The 23,752-nt window shown below is 43.4% G+C and overlaps 1 protein-coding gene across 3 annotated transcripts in view; it reads right to left on the minus strand.

Annotated features, from left to right (window-relative positions):
- plekhg5b (pleckstrin homology domain containing, family G (with RhoGef domain) member 5b) overlaps positions 1-23,752 on the minus strand; it is a 55,143-nt gene that overhangs the window by 21,522 nt on the left and 9,869 nt on the right. The window contains exons 1-7 of one of the 3 annotated variants that reach the window (XM_056273581.1): positions 18,999-19,261; positions 7,785-7,926; positions 7,070-7,169; positions 6,719-6,779; positions 5,657-5,748; positions 4,112-4,248; positions 2,873-3,039 (exon numbers count right to left, since the gene is read on the minus strand). In XM_056273581.1, coding sequence (XP_056129556.1) covers positions 2,873-3,039; positions 4,112-4,248; positions 5,657-5,748; positions 6,719-6,779; positions 7,070-7,169; positions 7,785-7,926; positions 18,999-19,001 — 702 coding nt within the window. In that variant the 5' untranslated portion in view covers positions 19,002-19,261. Of the gene's footprint in view, positions 1-2,872; positions 3,040-4,111; positions 4,249-5,656; positions 5,749-6,718; positions 6,780-7,069; positions 7,170-7,784; positions 7,927-9,043; positions 9,061-18,998; positions 19,262-23,752 lie in introns of those variants that run through there. The other 2 variants (XM_056273580.1, XM_056273579.1) reach the window with 2 other exon arrangements.

Consider the following 23,752-nt stretch of genomic DNA (forward strand, 5'->3'; position numbering starts at 1 on the left):
GAGAGCAAGTTCAAGTATCCTTGTGTAAGACACTGAACCTTAACTGTTCTGGATGAGCAGGTTGGCACCTTGCATGGCAGCCTCCACCATCAGTGTATGAATGTGTGTGTGGCTGGGAAAATGTGAGGTGTACACTGTAAAGCATTATGAGTGGTTGGTAGACTAGAAAAGTGCTATATAAATGCAGTCCATTTACCATTTATTTACCATTTATCAAAAGGCTTGTGTCTGTGAGAAGCTGTGATACAAAATTGTTCCTGCTGTTATTATCAACCCAAGCCCTGGCACTGGATGCTCATTGTTTTAATATAGCAAACAGGCAGGGGAAAAAGGATTACACCATGTTTGTGACTAAGGCTTTGAGAAATTAAGAGTTGGTTTGGGCAAGTTATGTGATGGCACTTGATCATGCTGAGGTTGCAGAAAACAATAATTTCTACAATGAGGGTTGACTGACTTTGCTCATCCACACACATCAATGATATCAAAAGTAAAGTTGTAGACTGTTCATCTTTAATGACAACCTAACCCATATCTAGTTCCAGTCATAAGCTACCTGAGGTTATGACTGGAACTAGATATGGGTCAACATGAAACATGTTTCCCGTTAGCTTGCAGATCCTGTATTGTGTAATTAATATAGTGGGGGCCAAAGGGATGCATTGCTATGCCTTATTATCTAATGGTGCAACAGGTGTAATGCACAGACACGCAAAAGTGGTTTATGGGCGTTATCAGCATGAGGAATGTGTTCAGACTGCTCAGTCTACCCATTATATAATAATCTATCCAAATCAACCATATATCACAACGTTGTTCATAACAATAAAATGTAACATGCCCACAATAATGAACATTACATTAACCCATTTAATCAAAGGCCTTCCCTCTATAACAAAAAGATAAGAATTGGTGGATTCTGGTCACTGGGAAACTATCTAATCTTCTGAACAAAGTCACTGATGCAAAGCATCAATCTTACATAGCACCCCTGGTACTATAAATGTGGTCAGCTCCATTTGCTGAGAATCTTCAGCCCGCTAAACATGAGTGAGTGTGTGAGTGAGTTACAAGGCAGGTTTATGAGGTGCTTCGCATCTAAAAAATAAACATGTATGCACTTTGTGGTAACTGGCACCACTCCATCTACGAAAAAAACCCAAAAAAACCCTAGCTTGGCCTCATAATGTTTATGCTGAGTGACAGATTTTAGCAACACGCCTGATCCATTGGCAAGAAATTAAATCTCTTGTGGTCCAAAGTTAAAATGTCTGAAGGATCCATGTCTTACGAATAGTTTTGCACACAGAAATTGTCCTCTTTTAGCAACCCTGCCCTACCACATACAGTTCGAATAAAGAGAACAAAAATTTACTGTCAGCAGTCTACTCCTGTTTTTCTGTCAGATCTCTAATATACACCCACTTTCATCTGAGTGAGAAACTCACTACTGCCCCCCTGAGGACAGCACATGAGTTGCTAATATAATTTTAAATACAATCTACATTATGTTTTGAGCAAATTACTTATCAGTGTCAGCGATGAGTCATTACATTTAACATGGGGACTTTCACTAAAAATTCAAACCTTTTCAAAACACTCTCTGAATTAGATTTTATTATTTGGTATTTGAAGGAACCAATAAAATATAACACTTTCAATGGAGCAGTAAGATGTAAGGTGATTTAGCATTACTGTCCCGAAACCTCCAGTATTTACGTCTACAGTGTTGTGTGACTGATGACTTAGTCACACAGAGGTAAAAAGCTGTTTAACACCAACCTCACCTCTGAGCCTCTACTTGTTTCCTAGCCCAGGGCCATGATGACATCAGGGCTACGCTGACTGTACCATTCGTGCGTGCACACACAACCGTGTTTAACCTCATTTTAACTGGGCCTAGACTTGCCTCAAAGAAGGATCACACCCATTGACTTGATTTAGTCATACAAAAAAGCTAGTGCATGCAAACCATGGACTCAACGTTTTAAGAAAATACAGAGCACAGGCTGTGAAGGAGTTAAAAGCTTCATTGACAGTGCCATAAACAAAGTGCATTAATACTCAGCATTAAGCCCTGTAGACCTAAATGGATAAGTAGTGGCACCAGGTGAGGGGTCTGATCACCATGGAGGCTACATATAAGCATGCTACTATAAGAAGCATTTGATGGAGTTTCCCACAAAATGGGATGAGTATCTTATCAATAATAAGTTTTGAGGTTAAAGAGTGTTCTAAAGTAAAACAATGTTCATCATTCAAGTGACAGAGATCACCCAAGTCCCAGGTAAAACAGTCCGTAGACGTGACAAGTTGAAGCAGATAACTGCTTGCAGCTATTTTTCTAGCTAAGTACTCTGCAGCCAAGAGCACCAGAGTCCTGAGGTTGGCCTCTCTCAGCAGCTCTGATCAGTGCCAAAGCAAGCACTTCCTGTAGTCACAGGAAACCAAGAATGGCATAGACTGTTCCTGAGTGAGCTCACCGTCTATGTGCCAAGGACTGGACTCACAGCACAGAGCAGACTGGAATGTGAGAACACATGCACCCCCCCCCCCACACACACACACACAGGGACTGAGAGCAAACCCAGAAATACAGTCCCAGTGTTCTGCTGTGCAGGCAGATAAAGGTAATGGAAAATGATGAGATCATGACTGGATTATCATGAGATGCTACATTTTGGCCCTCGGCATCATGGGACAAGAGGGGGGAGTGAAAGCTCGGAAAAAAGAGGGTGTGACACAAAAGTAGCAATGACAGGGTGTGTGTGTGTATATGTGTGCGTGTGTTTGCACTCTGTAATAGGAGTTTGAGTCAGTGTCAGAGAAGATCTTGCCATTGCAGTTATGAGAATTCTGTTGGTGTCCTTACCAAAAGATCTATGCTTTCGCGCCGCCCCAAAGATCCATGCTCCACTCTCTCACTGCCCGGGGTGAGGATGTAAGGGCTTTGGCCTCCAGAGGGCTTCATGTTAGGCAGGCTGAGGGATCGCAGGTCTTTCACACCTTGCTCGACTTTCAGCTCATCACCCGGCCGAGCTAAATAAATCAGGTAGCTTTCAGTTTTCTGTGTCTCTTTACTGAACCCAAGAAATTTTTTAACAGTCACTTTGGAAGATTGGAAGTGAGGACAGTTCTCGCATATAAAAGAAAACCAAAAACATCTCTAAAAGGAAGATGCAATGTTAAAAGTTATATTTGACTGAGCCCATCTTAAACTACAAGTTTGAACTGATAATGCACCATAGGACATAGTAGAATACAATGGAATAAAATAGAACAAAATGATATTTCACTGTCAATCTCTTTCCCATTGCTCTCCACTATAAGCATGTGACTATTAGCCAGCAGCTGTCGACAGTACACTGCGACCTCTGTGGTTCAGACTGGATTGTATTGACTGCGGTTAAGAGGTGCGAATTGGGAGGGTGGGGATTTAAAAGAATCTCCAGCACAAAACAGTCATATGGCCCAGGATCTACATCACGATTGGCTGAATATTGGACTTCAATCCTGAGACTGTGACAACTGTGGGTTTTTGATTTTTTTTTTTTGCACTGCTCCAAGACATGGGGCACCATTCCCAGTTTCCTTTCAAACTTCCAAGAAAAAAGGAACAGATACTGTCATCATGTCCAGTGGGTATAAAAAGGTGGGATAAATGTGCAGTGGCATGTTTTGTCCGTGGGGATTCTTAACAGCGGAGGTACACTTCAATGGTTAAACCCGCTTCTGATTAACAAGATGTATTTCAAAATTCTGCACTGCATGCTTTGCACCCTCTGCTCTAACAGGATGTGAGGACACAGTCCACTCCTTTTTCCTTCTAGTCTGAAAAGTGGGTGTGAGAGGAAATTGAGCCTATGCCATTTGTCCTGCCCAAACACTGTTTATTCTTGTTTATCCTCAGGCCACAGTAGAATATACTGAGAACAATAGTTTGTCATTTTTTTGGAAACGTTATCACACTCATTAGCTTAAATATGTCTCTAAAGCGCTGTGAACATCAAGATGCGAAATGCTCTGAAGAAATGCTCTGCACACACCGCTTTCCAGATAAAATTAAGGGGGTGAAACAGGTGAATTACCTACACAAAAGAGTGAAGTTTACCTTTGACTTTGAGGTAGTGTCCACCAAAACGGTAGGCCTCGAAATTGAGAGACAGTGGAGTGTTGGACTGGTCCAGGAATAGATCGACTCGGGACAGCTCAATGCCCTTCCTCTCAAACACTGTACCTAGGACCTCTCTGGTGACACAGAACAACATGGACAACTCAGAAACATTACACGGGCCTGAAGTTCCCTATTAAAACATAAACACTTTGATTACCTTTCTGGTGACAAAGGCGTTTTATATAGATCATTCAATCAGTGTTAAATCTCCCTTGTTTCTCCCCAATTGTATCCGGCCAATTACCCCACTCATCCGAGCCGCCCCGGTCACTGCTCCACCCCCTCTGCCGATCCGGGGAGGGCTGCAGATTACCATATGCTTCCTCCGATACATGTGGAGTCGCTAACCGCTTCTTTTCACCTGACAGTGAGGAATTGTAGCGCATGGGAGGATCAAGCTATTCCCCCCAATTCCCCCTCCCCCCTGAACAGGCGCCCCGACTGACCAGAGGAGGTGCTAGTGCAGCAACCAGGACACATACCTACATCCGGGATGTCCGACAAAGCCGGAAATAACATGGGGATTCAAACCTACGATCCTCATGTTGGTAGGCAACGGAATAGACCACTACACTACCCGGATGCCCCGCAACCACACATTTTTAATTATGAACATTTTAAATGCTTTTTTTTTTAACTCTAAATTCACTTTAAGGTCAATATTATTCTATTATGGTTTATTAATTAAACATACTGTTGTTTTTTTGAAAATGGATTATATATAGGCTACATTGCTCTTTTAATCTTTTGTTTATTTTTTTTTCTTTCCGTTTCTGGCACCACTGGTGATCTCCGTTCACACTTACAGCTTCTTTCTGTAAGCTTCATGGAGAGCATTTCTTCACACACGACATGACAGTGAATTCTGTCCCCTGCTCGTGTAGGATGCCTTTTATATGGCAAGCAACGGCCTCTGTAATGCCAACATTATTTTTACTCGTTTATTCATTATTTCAGTGTTCTTGATTTTTCATGTAACCATACAACACAGCTGATGATTTATTTCATCCTCTGGATGGATTGAACAAAGATCTCTTATTTCTAGGTTGGTCCATTTTCCAGACATTTTTTAATACGCTCTTATTCTTACTGGTGGATAAATAAATCTCCCAGTTCAGACAAATGCCTGTCATGAACTAGTCACAGACACATCCCGTGATGGATTGATGGTAAACTCTGCGTCAACCCGTGCATCACTAAACTGAGCTAAACAGTATTGAAATACGGCTTCGGACCGACAGCAGTGATGCAGTTAAGAAGGATCTTGACTTATCCAAGGTTGGATTGGTATGAAAAACATACAAGTTTTGTCGGGACAACTCTCAAGTTCTTGGGATGTCCCAGTTATAAGAGTCTGACTTAAGCGGGACTGATTGTATTATCAAGCAAGATCTGATTATTTAAGTTTCTCTTAGACATGTCAGACAAGTCAGAATCAATTCTGTGGTTTTCCAGACAATTAAAATGTCCCTGTCCTCTCACCTTAAGGTTTTCTTTTTCATAGCAGGTACAATTTCTGTGTCGATGTCAACGTTAAGATCAAACTTCAGGCTGAAGCACTCCTTACTGGGGTCCTGTGGAAGCAAAGGGCATTCTGTTAGCTCACAGGGATAGGACTAAGGCCCTAATGCAGGTACCACAAATTACCTGGCATGCATTTGAATTTCTGTAAACAGTGGAGTTCCACACAACAATCTGATGGCTTATATACAAAAAAAACCCTTTATCCCCCAAGGGAAATAAAGTTGTCATACACAGATGTGATCATCAACTATAGATGTTCGTTGCCGCGGCACCTCCCTTGTCACTATGTACATTGTCATTTACTGTATTTGCCTGCTTTTGGTGAATGTAATGTCAATGTAAAGCCCTTTGAGATCACAAGCGTGAGGGTTGCACAACTAAATGTGATGACTAAAAATTTTTTTTTTCTTTTTGGTCTATGCATGCGACATGAACAAATAAGTAACATGAGCATGTGCAACATGTTTGCCGTGGCAGATGAATCTGAATGATAGCAAATTTTCACTTGAAATGAGCTTAAATGGAAAGTAGCACATTCAGCTCTGTCATCACTGCCAGACATTCCAGCCATTCAACACCGATACCCTTGCCAAAGGACATGGCCACCTGTATGTGTGCTCTCGGCAGATCCACAGGGGGGCTCTTTGTAACCACAGTGCTTGGCTCAGACAGGGGAGCAGCTCGGTAGAGAACATTGTATCACTGTTGCAGAGGAATTGCTGTGTGTCCGCCGAGAATGGTGGCCGCTTTCATGTTGCACAACTCTCCGCATGCAGTGCCCACACTGCTGGATATCATTAGAGGCCCCCATATGTGTACTTCTGATGAAGTAACTATAGTATTTACATTGAAATTGGTGTAACAGTTCGTCGGGATTTAGGCCTGTGCTGTCCTGCCAACTAGCAACAGCAAAGGAACTGTTTTTTCCTGGGGGGTGGGGAAGGGGGGCTGGGAGACTATTCTCTGTTGCGCACCGTAGTATGTATGTACTGTACTGTACTGTACTGTATAAATACTTACATCAGTGTGTCGTCTCCTTGGCTTCTTCTTTACCAACTTTATCCCCCCTGTTTTACGCTCCCTGGGGAAAAAAACAAACAGACAAACAAACACACACACAGATTATCACCCACTTCACATATCAAAAGTTCATTAGACCTCGATTGAAAACATCTTGGTGACAGTTACATGGTTGCCATCTTTATTCGACCACAACTTTCTAAGTAATTGAAATCACTGGCAGGTTAACACACATTGCAGGCCTTTATGTCCTCTGGTGTAAATGGGGGGAAAAACCTCACATCGACAGGCAGCAGTATACGAACAGTGGCGTGATGTAACCGAAGTTTGAGATAACAGAAGTTTACTCACCCACGGTCATTGCCCCCTTCATCCTCTTCCTCCAAGTCAGAGGGGGGGCTGGTGCGTGGGGGACAGGAGCGTGTGGAAACGTTCCGAGCCAGGACGGAGCCTTAAGGGTAAGAAAACATAGCAGCCATTTGTGTCTATTAGACCCCGGTTTAGTTGCGCTTCATTGTCAAATGTTAATATTGCTAAGTCACCCTGACACAGAGTTTGATTCAGCGTTACTGAAAAGCTTTAACGTGCAAACGGCAATGAGCAAACAAACTTTACAGACCGAGCAGGAGGCAATATCTATGAGTAATAAAGTCAGGATCATGATAAGGATCTTGGAAAGGAAAAAGTTAGGTAACGCTTGAGGAAGATTTACATTTAGTGCCTTATTTAGACAAGAATGATGAAAACTATGCAAACTTGATATCTGCATTGTGTGGTCACAACTTGCCAGTTTGTCTGACATCACACTCTGAGCGTGTCTGTGTGTGTGTGTGTGTGTGTGTGTGTGTGTGTGTGTGTGTGTGTGTGTGTGTGTGTGTGTGTGTCTGTGAATGAATTAGTGAGTATGAGAGAGAGAGAGAGAGAGAGAGAGAGAGAGAGACAGACAGAGACAGAGAGACAGACAGAGACAGAGAGAGAGAGCGAGAGAGCGAGAAGATATAGATAATGTCGCTTATGTGTTGTATTTGACTGAGACACTACCAATTGAAGAAATATGGAAGCCAACCTTGGGGTTGCAAGTCGAATCGGGGATGCCGGTCAAAGTGCATGTTGTCTGAGGTCTCAGAATGGCAGCGCGAGTCACATGACTCACACAGGTGAAGGGGGCTTTTGCTGTTTAGGTCTTGGCAGTCAGGGTGGTGGCAAACCTTAGGACAGAAACACAGAAGGGGGCGACTGAACATCAGGCTAAAAAAATGCAAAATACATCAAAAAGACTCTCTTTGAAAATAATTAGTATGGTAAAATCTGAAATGGCACAACACACACGCATACATGAATGCATACACACTCACACACAGAACAAACAGCTCCCTATAACTATTCTCTCTGTCAGCATCAACCAGGAAAACTGCCATTGTTGGCCGTGGCATTCCTGAGGTTAACAGTCCTTGTGTCCTCTTTCTCCCTTTGCCCCTCCCTGAGACTAGAACAAAGTTACTTCAAGTCACACTAGAGGTTTCCCCGGTGTACTGATCTGGGACCTGCTTCGGGTTACATAATCCAAAATCTAACCATAAGAGGTAAAACAGCAAGGCCGACCATAGGTCAGCAACAGGGGGAATTCCGGGCCACAGAGTTCAAAAGCTCCAGAGCTGAGCAGACAGGCGGCAGAAGGCTGCAGGATTAAGCTCTCTCTGCCTAGGGCCAGACAGATCCTCCTCCTCCACCCCTTGCCCTGGTCCTTCCCTCCCCTCATCAGAAGGCCAAGAGCACCAGGGGGTCTTCTCTACATCTCCCCACTCCACCCTGGGTATCCCTTCACCATCACCCGCACCCTGCTCTGGAAACAAGGATGTATGGGGAGATACAATGGATGTTCGGCAAATGTACTTCCTGCCATTGTTTTCATGTGCTCAGTCGGAGCAGTGTGTGTGTGTGTGTGTGTGTGTGTGTGTGTGTGTGTGTGTGTGTGTTTTCATGTGCTCAGTCGGAGCAGTGTGTGCGTGTGTCTCCATACACATCGGGGACGGGGGGGTGCTCGTGCCAGGGAGTCTGGCTTTTATGTAAAAACAACAAACAGATATGCATGAAGCAGATGCTGTCCCCTGGCAAAATGCCATCCTATACTTTGTATAACTGCATTCACAACACCCAAACTTAATAGATGTCAAAATCGGCAGTGTCACTTTACTTTGATAATATGCAATTTGACAATATGCAATTTGTCTAACCATCTATACATCAAATAACAGCATCTGAAAGCAGTCAAGTGACTCAAATTTACAATGTAACCCGTGTCTGTCCCAAACCCCAGTACTGTACCGTCAAAGTTTGAGGATGGGAACAGCCCTCTCCCCCAGCCCAACAGGTTGGCTCCATATCCACGCCAACAGGCACCCAGAACCTCAGTAAACATCCACTGCCACTCCACTACCTTAGTGGCCTGCAAACTGGTTCTGCACCCTACCCGCACTCGAAAATCAGACCGATGAGCTGCCGTATTAATCCTTTCTTCTCAACGTCTGGCCGGGTTAAGCACGAGTTTCGAGGAAGTCGTTGCAGTGCTGAGACTAGAAGAGGAAGGAAGGAGGGATAAAGTCAAGGCACGGCAAGGAGCCCCAGTAAAGACATAAACCCAAGGCAGGGAGGAAGCAAAAATGAGAAAAAAAAAACAAAAAAAAAACGGGGTCCATCCAGCAGATTTTCCGAAGTACAAAGACCCCCCTAATCTCGCAGCCTAATTGGTGCCTGTGCTCTGTCAAAGCCATCTGACAGTCCTGCAGGGATTAAACATCCCCTCTGAGCTCCGCAAGCTAGGGTCTTCTTCTCTTTTCCCTCTCTCCTCTTTCTGCCACTGACCCATGACTCTCCCTTCCATCTATACACCCGAGGTCACGACACCCAGAACACCATCCAAATAGGTTTTAAATAGAAAGAGTTGTGGGGGGACTGAGAGAGAGAGCACAAAAAGAAAGAGTGTGACAGGGTGAATTCTGAAGCCCAACGGGACCAGAGAATGGCCTCATTTACAGTGATACGCATGGCGCGCGCTTCTCCAATAAGCACAAGTGAATTAACCTTGCTTTCGTGTTCTTGAACATGGGATGCTATTGGTGAGTTAATAAAGCAACTTCACGTGAAACGTCGAAAGAAGAGCGCTTGACTCCTCATCAACATCATGATGGCAGTAAGTGATGTACAGCAGCTCTAATCTGGACGAAGCCTTCATGTTTATTTGAAACTACGGCAGATTCTATACAGCCTCACGGCACACTTCGAGGAATAGCCTTTTCCTTTCTGGAAAAACCTGCAAGAATGAGGTTTCTGAGAATTGAGAGGGCTTGTACCTTAAATGTGAATACTTAAAAGTTACATTTATAATTCTTACACGGCTCATGCTTCCTTTTAATAACTGAAGACAATCACATCAATCATAAACACTGATTTTTAGAAGATTAACTGGACAATGAAAATGTTTTGCAGAAAACCATTTTCTTACATGCTGCAGACAGGCCAAATTTGATTATGAATATGCATTGATTGTCTACAGCTTGACTGATGTATGAATTTGCTTCCTATGAAACTATACACAATACTGTATAGCTTTCCCAAATACAAAACTAGACAGTATTGTGTAAAACCAATGCAAGTCAGGAAAACCAATCATAGAAAACCCCTATTACTCATCTGACGGGCAGGTCCCTGCACGCATACGCACTTTATGCTGCTAGTTCACCCCTTCACAATAACAGATTCACAAGTTACATCGCACAGATGTAACCTGTTCTTCATCAAATGCGGAGACAGAGGACAAGGTCAGCAAAAAATTAGCAAATCAGATGCCATATTTAGACAATAGCTCGGTAGAGGTAGGTAGGTCTTTCGAACTTACAAGTTAGGGCGTTCACATTCCTGCTGTGACTAAAGCTACAGAAAATATCTGGCGCCTGAGCCAAAACAAATGAGCACTCTAGATGAAGAGAAAAAGCCTTTTACTGGACCAGAAATGTAGAGTGAAAAAGCTCCCCTAAAAAAAAAAAGAAAAGAAAAAAGACCTGCCATCTGCAGCTGAAGTCGCAAACCGTTAGAGAGACAAGGCTACAATACCTGGAGATATTCACCTGACAGAACTATGTTTCGGCACTGAAATAGTTTAGGATATGAGCAGCAGGGATTTTTGTAATACTGAACATTCCTATTGATGAGGGGGTGATTGATGCTTAGGTATGAGGACGGGCTGATTTCTATTATCCGGCATTCTCTCTCCCAGCTGGATACATTTATTATATCTGCAGAGCAGGGGCAGGCCTGGTGATGAAGAGTAAAGTGTCAAAGTTGGACCCAAGTGAAAGAGAAGTTGATCCTTGAGGACAGCTGATGGGCAGTCACGCAAATGGAGCACCCGGACATTTTGAATGTGTGTGAGCACATGTGTTGCGTGTGTCCCTTGCTATCCACGCTTGGATCAGGTCGGATTTTAGTGGGGATGTTTGAAGAAGCCCGGCACACATGAGCCAAAGCTCTCAACCCCCCCAGTGCACATGCACATGCACACACACACACACACACACACACACACACACACACACACACACACACACACACACACACACACTTTCTCAATAACCCTCTCCCCCGACAGCTGGGAACACACACCAGCCCCGCAGCCACCCTCAGCTTGGTTTAACACATCCAGTGCCATGTGGCACCTGCTTATGCGCCCTTGTTTCCACACATGCTGTACTCATACCAAGGCACCAACGTCTCCACACACGCGCACACACGTAAACACAGACACATACACATAAAGGGACATGTGAACCCACCCATCCCCGTCCCAAGGTTGTATCATCCATGAGCATTTACGGCAGGCACTCAGCTGTATTAAGGGTAAAAGAGTGTTGGGTTGCAGCTCACCTGATGGCAGCTGTACCATTGGAAGAAGATGACCAGAGTTTCCTGAGGCGATTCAAGACTATTACCTTAACCCTTAATCCTCCAAACACTGCTGCACAGCAGGCCTACACAGCACAGCAGCTATTCCAACATGTAGAAGTTTTTTTTTTTCTTTTGGAATTTTCTCTCCAATTGTATCCAGCCAATTATCTCACTCTGCCGATCCGGGGAGGGATGCAGACCACCACATGCCTCCTCCAACACATGTGGAGTCGCCAGCCGCTTCTTTTTACCTGACAGTGAGGAGTTTCGCCAGAGGGATGTAGCACATGGGAGGATCACACGATTCCGTCCCCCGAACAGGCGCCCCGACTGACCAGAGGCAGCACTTGTGCAGTGACCAGGACACATACTCACATCCGGCTTCCCACCCGCAGACATGGCCAATTGTGTCTGTAGGGATGCCCGACCAAGCCGGAGATAACACGGGGATTCGAACCGGTGATCCCCATGTTGGTAGGCAATGGAATAGACCACTATGCTACCCAGACGCCCCCCAACATGTAAAAGTTAAAATTTTCTTGTCTTATAGGCACAAAGTAAAACACTAATACAAAAGTAATAGAGATCACAAATACACGAGGTGTTAACCAGGAGTATGGTTGTATCAATATCAATATCTGTATTTGATCCACAATCAAGGACAGAAAAGGGGGAATTCTGAATTTGAGCCCGGGATGTGTCACTGAGCTGCTATTTCCTCCAAATCCCAATCAGCCTCCACATGAAATACAACTACTGAGGCCATTACACAAGCTTGAAAACAAGAACACTCGCCCAGTAAAATTTCGCTCTTTGTTTACGATATGATAGCGCACATCGAGGGGCGGAAACATCCTAAACACTTTGACAGCAGGTCCGAGACGTGTGCGCCAGCAGCACGGCTTTGAAGTACAGGGAGTGGATCTGCATCGTGCGGCTTCTTCCCCTGTCTCCATCGCCTTGTCCATTAAGAAAACACTGATAAAATTCACGGGGTCCTGCGGCAAAACACTGGATCAAACCCCCTTGTCTTCCCACAATCTGACTGCCCCCCCCTTCACCCCCCACAGCCCCAACCACAGCCCTCTCCTGAACAGCATGTCCTGCCAGAGCACACCTAGCACTTACGTAACACTGTGCATCAATCTGTGTGTGTGTGTGTGCGTGTGTATGTGTACTTTTGCATCTGGAAGGAGGAGGAGTAAAAAGAGGGATAGATGAGCTCCAGGCTACAGTTTGTCATACAGCTCAATAACACAGACTATCTTGAAACATAGCGTAATAGCCTGTAAGTATTACTTTGTTTGCTATAAGTGGTTTCCCCACCAAGGTTCAGGAACTTTTTGAAGAGCTAAAGAGTTAGGAACCATCCGCAAGGGAAACCAACCACATCGTCCACAAAAACCTGCTTTCCCCACAGCACTGTGAGCGAGAGTGCAGGTTTTGCAAATTGCGAGTGCGTGACACAAAATGTGCAACACCTCAACGTGCGATGAAACAACAATCAACATGAGCAACACGGAGGGCATCAAGGTTTATGTCCGAATAAATGCCCAGCAGGGCTTGCACCTCCTGGTCAGTCCATTTTGCTCATCTGGTTTTCCACAGCCAAAAGCTGGAGCTTACAGCCATGGCATGCCTGCTGGCAAGAAACCCATTTTGTAAGATTTCCAAGGTTTATTTGTCACATACTTCACATACAAGTACAATGAGTTGTGAGTGATTTTTTTTTTGGCAACTGTGCAACAAGAAGAAGTAGAACAAGTAAATAGGAACAAAATGTAAGAAGTTCAAAATCCAGGGAGTAAACAGAAAGTATACTCCTCCCGCCATACAAACATGGCGGTTCCTCATTCTCAATCAAACATGCATTATCATTCTGATACTTGTTTATCATCGCCATTCAGTGTGCAAACTCCTCCTCAGTAGGTCCTGGGCCAAAGAAAAGCACCTACCCAGAAGTAGGGATTAAAACATTTCCTGAAATCCTTTTTAGTATCTGGTTCCAGGTCCTAAAATCGGTTCTGGTTCCTGCCATGGAAAACCATGCAACGCAAAAGCTGAGTCACTGAAAAGGTTCAAAAAGGTCAAAATGAGCCTTGCAAAACAAAAGCCACGGCTACCGACGTTGCATCACTGGCTGAGATGTGAGTGAGGGGTCAAAGCAACAGATGAAAGAGAGGCACACGTGGCGAGAGGAAAAATACACTCCAGCTCCAGGGCAGTAATAAAGCCCACATTTTGTCTGTTACAGTGGGAGTTGTGAGGAAGAGCATGGTAAGATACAGGATAGGTGAGTTAAGGTCCTTTACCTTTACCTCATCCAAATGACAGGAAGAATTTGGATTATCACACTGCACTGCCAAGTATTGCAGTATGATTTCACCCTACTTGGTGTATTAGAAAAAAAAATTAGGAATGTTTATATTTTTTTGTACTGTCACCAGCACATGGTGATGACATCAGGGTATTTAAGCCTATTTCCACACCTTAACTGGCCCATCATCACGTGCAGACAAACACATACACACACGCAAACAGCTGTTTTGTACTTGTGATGCCCACACCCAATGAACAAACCTAGGTCATCACAAACTGAGTCAGTCACACACCCCTGACACACCCCTGACACGCACAACCACAAAATAGACAACATGAAATTAAAATCATCCCAAAATAAATCCCAAAGACACCCAGAAAACCAGTTCTTCAAATTAGGACAATGGCCACTATTTCTTGGCTAAGTTAAACACAACCCATGAAGCTTGGCTGACTTCTGTACAGTATCAACAAGGTTTCATTGGATAGAGCTGTGTTAAGACTGCAGGTGACATCCGACTACACTCTGATTTGTTATGTGGGACAAACTCTAATCCTTACTATCACTCCATTCTGCTTCGAGGTCCTGTCTTTTGACATGGAAGTCATCATTGATTTGGCAAGTGGACAGAGTCCCCTCCACAGTAGGTTATGTTAGCGTTAACTCCACTCATCATCGGTCATGAAGAATTGGAGCAGTCAGCTGAGCCAGTTCACAGTAGTTGCTAGTCCATGTCCTGAAACTCTCTCATTCTCCTTTCTTGGCCCTTTTCTCTCAGTATGTCTCTTTTTCTCACACACACATACATTACAAAAACAAAAACAAAACATGGACAGATTCATGCATGTATGTAGACACGCAGGCTTACAATGGTATGCACAACCAGAGAAAGAGCGAAAAAGAGGGCGAGAGAGAGACAGAGACGCACAGAAACACTTTCCCAGTAAACACACCCGTACACTCAAAATGATTGGTTAGACAGTGTATGGTCATGTATGGTCTTGCACAAATAATGGGATTGTTGTGAACTCACAACTCACACACCCAAACCCAGACAGACCTTGGTCTGACCAATTCATGCAGTCGACACCATCCGCTTAATCAGAGCTACTAAAAACACAGACCAGATTACACATCATCCATGGTTCATAGTCTTGACTGTAAAAGACGACACCTAGCCTACTGTCTCATTTTCACAGTCAAATGCACAAACAAATAGACTACAAACCAGTAAAGTCACGCTCAGGGGTATTCAAAGTCAGATTAAGTCTAGAGGTCATGCAAACGAACACAGATGTATTATGGGAAACGTTTTGATACAGGTGGGGCCCACCCATTGATAAAACAAAAGTATGGATTTTAGTCAAAACTTTGTTTAATGAAAGTATTTTTTTTTACTGCCCATCAATTTTTTGAAACACTCGTTCATGACATCCTCTTTTTTTAAATGAAATCAAACCAGTCAGTTCTTTTTTCTAATAAATATGACCTTTGATGTGTAGAATTTCCAAGACCCTATTCTAATGTTGTTTTTTTTTCACATTATGCAAACAAAATGTATCGATGCGGTTACCAAAAAGCAATATAATACGCAACACTATAACTTTTCAAAGCCTATTTATCTTCTAGTTACACAGTCAGCATGTAGATAAGAGTTTGTATGTTCTACTCGCTCCACCGATAGGGCTCTTTCCCTGCCCTCTCAACCCACCAATCAGACGGCTGGCAGGAACTGAGTCTCCCTCTCCAGCCTCACTCTGCTCGCCATCCAGCTGTGCTTCCACGGCACTGATGAATTCTTAACTGCGGCTAAAAATACAGAATCAGCTTGCAGTTTGTGCTGCATTAGGCGTGATGGATTGGCCCGAAATAAAAAAAATAAATAAAAAGGCTTAAGAGCTAAATGCCTGCAGAAGGAGCGTGCTTTCCATCAAAGCTCTTCTGACCCTCCAACATGTTACTTTAAGTTGGCCCTGTTCTTTTTTTAGACCTCATTTCTATGGTTCTCTTGGGAGCAGAGCATGCGACCCCAAAGGGCCCCCCATGTGTTCGAGAGAGAGAGAGGAAGAGAGAGACAGAGAGAGAGGGAGAGCCTGGTTTCCCAAACATTACACAAAGTTGCCATTAGCTGTGGCCCAGTAGGTGGGACATGAAACAGTGGCCAGCGGGGCTGTAACAGCTCAAAGAGGGAGCCTGGTCAGGGCCGGTCCAGGTGTGATTTATTTTTGATAAATAAAGAGTATGTCTGTTTAAGAGTGGCAAGGGGAGAGACCCGCCGCCTCGTGTTCTTTCTTCTGCCGCCATCTGTCTTCTGGCTGGTGCAGCAGAAGGAGGAGTGCCAAGGGCCTGGCTTTTTACTGCTGGCCTTATACAACAACACTGCCTCCCTGCCTGCTTCCCATTAACTCGCCAACTCTCCCTCACTCTGCTACAGTACAGACCTCGCTCCTGAGACATATGGGTCTGCTCAAACGGGGGCACTTGTTGTGTTTTGTCCTCCCAGCAGAGAGCCCAGTGTGTCGCTTGTCTTTTGGATGTGTGCTTAGTATGTTTAACATGTTCGTAAAAGGACCCACACTGGTAAATGTAATAGTCCTTTGTGAACTATGATCAAATGCAGGCAAGACATGGAGGGGGCTAGTTAATAGTGGGTGATCTCATCACTTGTAAAGCCAATGTTGGCAGGTGATGGCAAAGCAGATTTAAACAAGCTAAGTGTGTGAAACAATCCCCAAAAAAAGCTTGCTTTACTAACAGATAATGATCCTAATATATGGTATTCGGTGTATGTCCAAGCCCTGAAATGTAATTAAAATCTGCAGCAAGAAAGTTTACCCGGTAGTATTGAGCAGAATCAAACAATCAAGGTCAAATTTTATGCTTCGTTACATTGCAAGTAATTTGATAAACAGTCAGGCAGACTGGGTTACCACAAAGTAGTTCATGAGGGCCATCTTACTCAGCACAGTGACACATACTGTGGAAAAAAAAAAAGGTTTTTCCCCGATTTCACACTACACACATTTACATGAACTGGGTTGTGTGTTCACTGAAACAGAATGACATCATTTTGGTCATAAGTTAACCAGAATTGTACTGTATGCCCTGTAAGGACAACAGAGGCACACAAAATTGGATGAAATTCAGCACAACTCTTCCTCGCCTGCCAGGAAATCTTTTCTGACAGCAGAGCGGGCTTATGTGCAAACAATGTGAACCATCACGGTTAGGATATCACTCGCAACCTTTGTCAATTATCTTCTCTGTGCGTCCTTTTGGATGCTCTCCAATGCAACACAAATATCAGAAAGTAATCTTTGAAAAGAAAAAATAAAAAGGGGCAAAAAAAGTGAGTCAGAGGTCAAATCACCATTGGCACTAGCCATGTTGCAGCTTCTAAAAGACCAACCACAAACTGTAGAGCAAGCACCTATGAACATGTCCACAGGAAATGTCTCCGTTTTGTGAAGAACGCTATGCATTCCTTCAAAAAGTATGTTTCAACATGCAGCAAAGGACTCTGCTTTACCTGCCAAGTACACACACCGCTGAGAACAGAGCCTGTACAAGGTGCGAGGCATGCGCTCCTCATCTTGTAAAACTCTGCCCACTGTTACACAGCTGAGGCTAGTTTAATTTCATTCCAACCAATCCAAAGTGTGAATTCAAACTAAACCTCGTGCACGGACAAGTTATTTTTCCTTTTCGAGCCTATGACTAGATTTAAGAACCGTTTGATGGCAAAGCTTTACATCCACATAGCAAGGTTTCAGTTTTCTAAAGAACATTTACTCCTGCACATCGATCGAAAATGAATGGGGATCAGCCCCAACCCCTACAACGCTGCCACATTTATTCCAAAAATGACCCACTAATGTCAAATACCGTCATCTGCCTTCGCTATGCTGCTCTTGCTGAGCAAAACAACACACTAAGTCTACCTCTTAAGTACAGAAATGTCATTAATCCTCTTAGAAGTGAACGGCTAAAGATGGCCATGCCAGAGGGGGGGGGGGGGAGAAAAAAAAAAGACCAAATGGTGTAGTCTCTAGGATTTTCAAATGGGATGTGACATTTCAAGCAGCACTTCAAGTTAATCAATATGACCACGAGGGAAAATCACCACTCACCAGCAGCTGGTCTCTCTCTGTTGTAACAAAGTCAAGTGTGTCGACCGCAGTCTCAGACAATGTTGGCTGGACTATGACGCAACAGGGCTTCCTATCCATAGCTTCAGGGCAGAAGAAGAAAGAGATAGACAGGAGGGCGGTGTACAAGACCAAAAAAGGAGGAAGTGGGGGGGGGGGGTATTCCGAGACAAATTAGAGCTTCAACTGACTGCTGATTTGGAGACAAGCTGTTACCCTTTTGACTTGAAAATTGATCATTTGGCAGCCACTTTCAATTTAGCATAGAGAAAATGGAAAGGAGAGAACCCTGACGGGTACCGGGGTAGGCCTTGATCTGTTGATATAAAAAGCAGATGTGAAATATGCAGACCATGGAGGAAAAACAGACTTAAAGACCACCAGGCTGCAATGATCTGTGTGTGTGTATGTGTGTGTGTGTGTGTGTGTGTGTGTGTGTGTGTGTGTGTGTGTGTGTTTGTGTGTGTACCATCACCTTTTTAAATGGCAGCCAGCAAAAAGCACAGACTGACAGAGAAAGAGCCAGAGACAGAGGGAGGAGTAAAACAACTGCAAGACAGAGAAATCCCAGAAACAACCTAGCATATCTGTCAACTGTTGTTTCTGTTCTCTCTCTCTCTCTTTCTCGCCCCCCCCCTCACAATGAATGAATTACAGTCACAAGACACCTTATTTCAAAATGTTGCTGATGTCAAAATTCACTGAAACTAGTTCAGAATGACGGTAAACTACAATGTACTCAAGGCCGAGCCTGGGCAGAGACAGTTCTGATTTTTTTTCTTTCCATTCATCTTTTCAATCAAACAAACCCCAAGTGCCTCCATAAGATCTGTATCGAGAAGACAGCTTGTCCCCTAAAGCAGCGACCTACCATAGACGAATACAAACGTCCAGACAAGGCAAGCCCCTCTGCGTTTCGATGGGCGGATTGATTAATAGTTCCAAGGTCCGATGGCCGGCAGGTGCTGAAGGGCAAAATCCCACCCTGAAAAGAGCTTTTTCTGCAAATCCTTTGGCACGTGAGAGCACGCTTGATATACACCAAGCGTTTTTTCAGTTAACAAAACCTCCTAAAAAGATACAACAGCGGCTAATCTCACAGACGCTCGGTTAGAAAGATGTAAAGCCACGTGAGAGCTGAGAGGCAGACTCGGTTTACTACGGCACTCCACTTGCAATACACAGACAAATACTGACTGAAAATAAGTCAACCCCGCCTACGCTCTCAGTCACACAAGAGCACGCACAAGATCCCACATCATGGCTGAGTCATTTCAAGTCATAGAGAAACTGTTTACCCATAACTTGAATTACTAGGCTTTTCCATCTGCTGGAGTAGTTTATATGTCTGGCCTATGCTAAACAGTGACTATACTAAGCGCTGTCAAATCTGCTAGTCAGTTTCTATGCAAAACTCCACTGCTTTATTTGTCTCTTCGGTTTAGCCTTGACCCCCACCATGGCACAAGGTCAGATCAGGGACTGCTGGTATTGTAAAGCAGTCTTCTATACCAAAGTGTTTATTTATTTATGTATTTACTTAAAAAGTTATTTTTTCAGCATTTTCTGCTTTATTATAACCCGTGACAGTAGAGCGAGACAGGAAAGGCAGGTGAAAGAGAGGGGATGACGTGCAGCAAAGGCCCGAGCTGGGTTCGAACCCAGGCTGCTGCGGTAAGGACTCAGCCTTATGTGGTACATGCTCTACCAGGTGAGCCACTTTCAAAAAAACAAAAAACAAAAAAAAGTAGAGCAGGAAGTAAGCCTCTTGAATGTAATTTCCAGTAAATATGCCATTTCTTCTTTATCAAACATGTAGGGTATTTATCACACCATTTTATCATTTACCATGTCACTCATAACTAAAAATGGGTTTTCTCAGGCTCGCTCTTGATAATGAAGAAAATAGGTTTTAATTTCTCCTAATTGTGGCTGTATGAGTACAGCCCAATAACAGGCTAGATTTACTTAATACTTTTTTTTTTTTACTAACTACATGTTTTACAGTTGAGCTTAATAGGCTGCTTGTGCCCGCCACATGCCTTAACAGGGTCTACTGCTCCCACTACAAACACACAAAACAAACCCCAATCCTCTGTTCTTTTGTCATTTGGGTTAAGCCTAGATGAACCATGTTTAAATCCTCCACAATTAGCTAGCTGACAAAAAAAAGAAGAAAAAAAAGAAAAAGACATTTCAGACCCCCAAGGCATGGGGACACGGGTTTTACTGTCCAATCCCCCATGTCTCCCAGTCCTATGTCTTCAAAACATGGCTAACTACAGAATCCATCTCTGCCCCACCACCCCCTGTTGTCAGCTTTAATTAGGGGAGACTATATTTAAAAGAAAGGACAGCAGCAACACAATTACCCTGAAGGATTAGGCCCTTGTGGCGCTGCCACTGTTGGTGGGGGGGAGATGGGGGCTGAACATGAGCGACCCTCCCTTAGCGCCCGACCTTGGCATTAACCTTCCAAAAGAACCCAAGATAAAAGTTCTTTCACAATAAGTCTTTGAGGCAGAGATTTAATGATAGGGAAAAACAAAGGGAAATAAATAGGAGTGTGACAATAACTTGGATGAGGTAGTCAGTGTGAGCGAACGGTGGAAGGGGAAAAAGAAAAGTACTAGAGCTCAACATTTCCACTGTGATGCCGTTGGATCGTCAATGGTTGCATGGTGAGCTCATCTTCGATTTATTTAGAGAACGACAATTACTCATTTCTACGATGATAATAACAAGTTTTGAATTGGAGATTTTTCCAAGCCTATTATCGCCTCTCTAACTAAGCCGCATAAACTGCCACTCTTAAAAACACTTCATTAAGCAGTTGTTTACACTCTTGAAAATCTCTAGCAAACTGACAATTAGTGGGATTTGCCATGAAGAGACTCTTCACATGCAAGGGATCAAGAGTTGTTTTCTCACACCATCCCATCATGATACAGGCCCTCTCTTCGGTCTTCAAAATTGGCTATATTGGTCGACCCAGACAAGACCGTTTCCATCGGAGCGTCAGTCAGGTGCCCTCTTCCTGTTATTCCCCTGTATGCTGAGACGCTGCTTCCTGTTATGGATGCCCCAGAGGTTTTGAGATGGCGTCACTGGGACCCCCCTCTAGTGTTTATACTTCCCTGACAAGACATTCCACCAATAGTTACATGTCACTCAACATCTAACGTGTTTGTTATTGTTGGACACACATGCAAGGTCTTTTCTATACACTAACTATGATGGACAGGAATCCCCCTTTTCCACATTTCAGTTGCATGACATAGTTACTTTGGGAGTTTCAAAAGCAGGCAAGGATGTCGATGTCAGCAAAGTTCATTTGAGCATAATCAATGTGTAGAATTTGTTAGTAAATTGTCTTTTGTGTATGAGGGCTATTAGTACTAATTTAGGCTAACAATTTTCAATGAAATAATTTCACCTAGTTAGAATTATTCCAATAAATAAGCGATGAATCTCATTCCAAATTTAAAAAAAGAAATTATAACTTGCAACAGTGATTAAAAAATCCAGGGAATCAACTTCTCAGTGACACCATTGGCTCCATCTTTATACAGAAATTGAACTACAGTAGTCAAAGAGATTTAAGGGAACTGCTAACTCATACCAAGGACACGTATCAGAAAATGGAGGAAAAAAAAAAACTTTCCTCCACGGTTGCTCTTGGAACCATCAGCCCCTCGCCAATCCCAAAGGACTGGAAAAGTACAGCTGGGAGTAAGACAGCTGATGATTGGTTCATTGACGATGACTGTAAATGTGTGTGTACGATTGCACAAGTAGCACATGAGAGCCTGTCGGAGCCTGCTGGGGTAGCTGGGATCAACGCTGTGAGAGTGTTAAAAACCTGGAGAAAAACAATTTAACGGGAGTCTAGAGTATATTCAAACAAGCACAGAAATCTATTTTATGCATTCCCCATTAACAGTGAATGAGGAGTCAAATTCCTTTTTTCAAAGAAAAGGCCTGGCAGCCTAGTGTACTGTATTACATAAACTCTGTTTTAGGTCGTAATCACGGACCACTCAAGCGTTACTATCAAATGGTGCTACCAATGAACAAATCTGTCCTTCCTTTGTCATCAAAACCTTGGCTATCAAGCCAACTCACACTCATAATGGGTATAGACACATGTAAATAAATAACGCACATGTAAATATATAACAGCCCGCGGAAACGGTTTCTTTCTGCAGGCAGTCATTCAAATGAACACTTAACACTGTCAATAAATCCAACCATTTTGTATATACTCTACTGTACATTGTACATATACTGGTACACTCCGTCATGTCCATCTACCTCAGGTATGTATGTAAGTAACCTGCTAACATCTATTTCAGCATCTGTGATATATTCTCTGCGCCATTGCACTTTATTACCTCTTATTTTGCCTGTATAAGTCAATCCTTGTGTATATATCTGAAGATTGTTGTGTTGTAGTGTTGTTATTCTATGTTAAGTACACTGACAGCCATGAAAGTGGAGTCAAATTCCATGTTTGTGCAAACCTACATGGTCAAAAAACATCATTCTGATAACGTAAGTGGGCAAAAAAAAAAAAAACGGAGATTAATATTTAGCTAAATAAGTAAACACCCTTTTAAGTGTCATTAATAGTTTGGTGTTCAGTTTCCCTTTCACCTCGCTGCACTTCAGTGTCATAATCACTGATGTACTCTTTGTTTTGGTGCATGGTTGTTTTCATTAGTATGTTTGATTGTACGTTTCTAAAAATGCCATGTCTGTCTTTGATACAGGTGGAATTCCATACTGAAGAGGAAAAACTTAAACTTACATGTTGACTTGAAAGTGACCTGAAAGGACATCCAGAAATGGATGTGTTGTAAGGATCACGCTGGGTAGGCTACAGGTTTGTATTGAGTTCAATCAGAATCAGGTACACAATAAAAAAGTTGCTTGTTATAGAATGGTTAAAATACATAGTAACTCTCAACACGGGTATTGCCAGTTCAAATCCCCATGTACCTCGTCCCTACAGACACACTTGGTCGTGTCTGCGGGTGGGAAGTTGGATGTGGAAATATGTCCTGGTCGCTGCACTAGCACCTCATCTGGTCGGTCGGGGTGCCTGTTCGGGGGGGGGGGACTGGGGGAATTGCGTGATCCTCCTATGTGTTACATCCCCCTGGTGAAACGCCTCACTGTCAGGTGAAAAGAAGCGGCTGGCGACTCCACATGTATTGGAGGAGGCATGTGGTAGTCTGCAGTCCTCCCTGGATCAACACAGAGGGTAGAGCAGCAACCCGGATGGCTCGGAAGAGCGGGGTAATTGGCCGGATACAATTGGGGAGAAAAAAGGGTGAAAAAAAAAAAAAACCCCAACCCAAAACAACACATAACTCTACTCTTAGTCTCCACTGCAAAACGTTGAGGAAATCATCAGCACCATTGATTTGATACATTTTTTTAAGCTAGACAAAAATATGAAACTTTTTCACTTCCTGAGAAAGAAAAATATTTAGAAGAATGTGTGGTTTTATCTGTAAAGTTTATCCGTCAAAGTCTAGGCAAGTTTATCACCGACACTTTTCCCAATAGTAATTTCAATTTTAAAGGATTTTCCAACTTGAGACCAATGTCAGAGTACCA

The sequence above is a fragment of the Lampris incognitus genome, chromosome 2 (genome assembly GCF_029633865.1).
Source record: "Lampris incognitus isolate fLamInc1 chromosome 2, fLamInc1.hap2, whole genome shotgun sequence".
Taxonomy (NCBI): domain Eukaryota; kingdom Metazoa; phylum Chordata; class Actinopteri; order Lampriformes; family Lampridae; genus Lampris; species Lampris incognitus.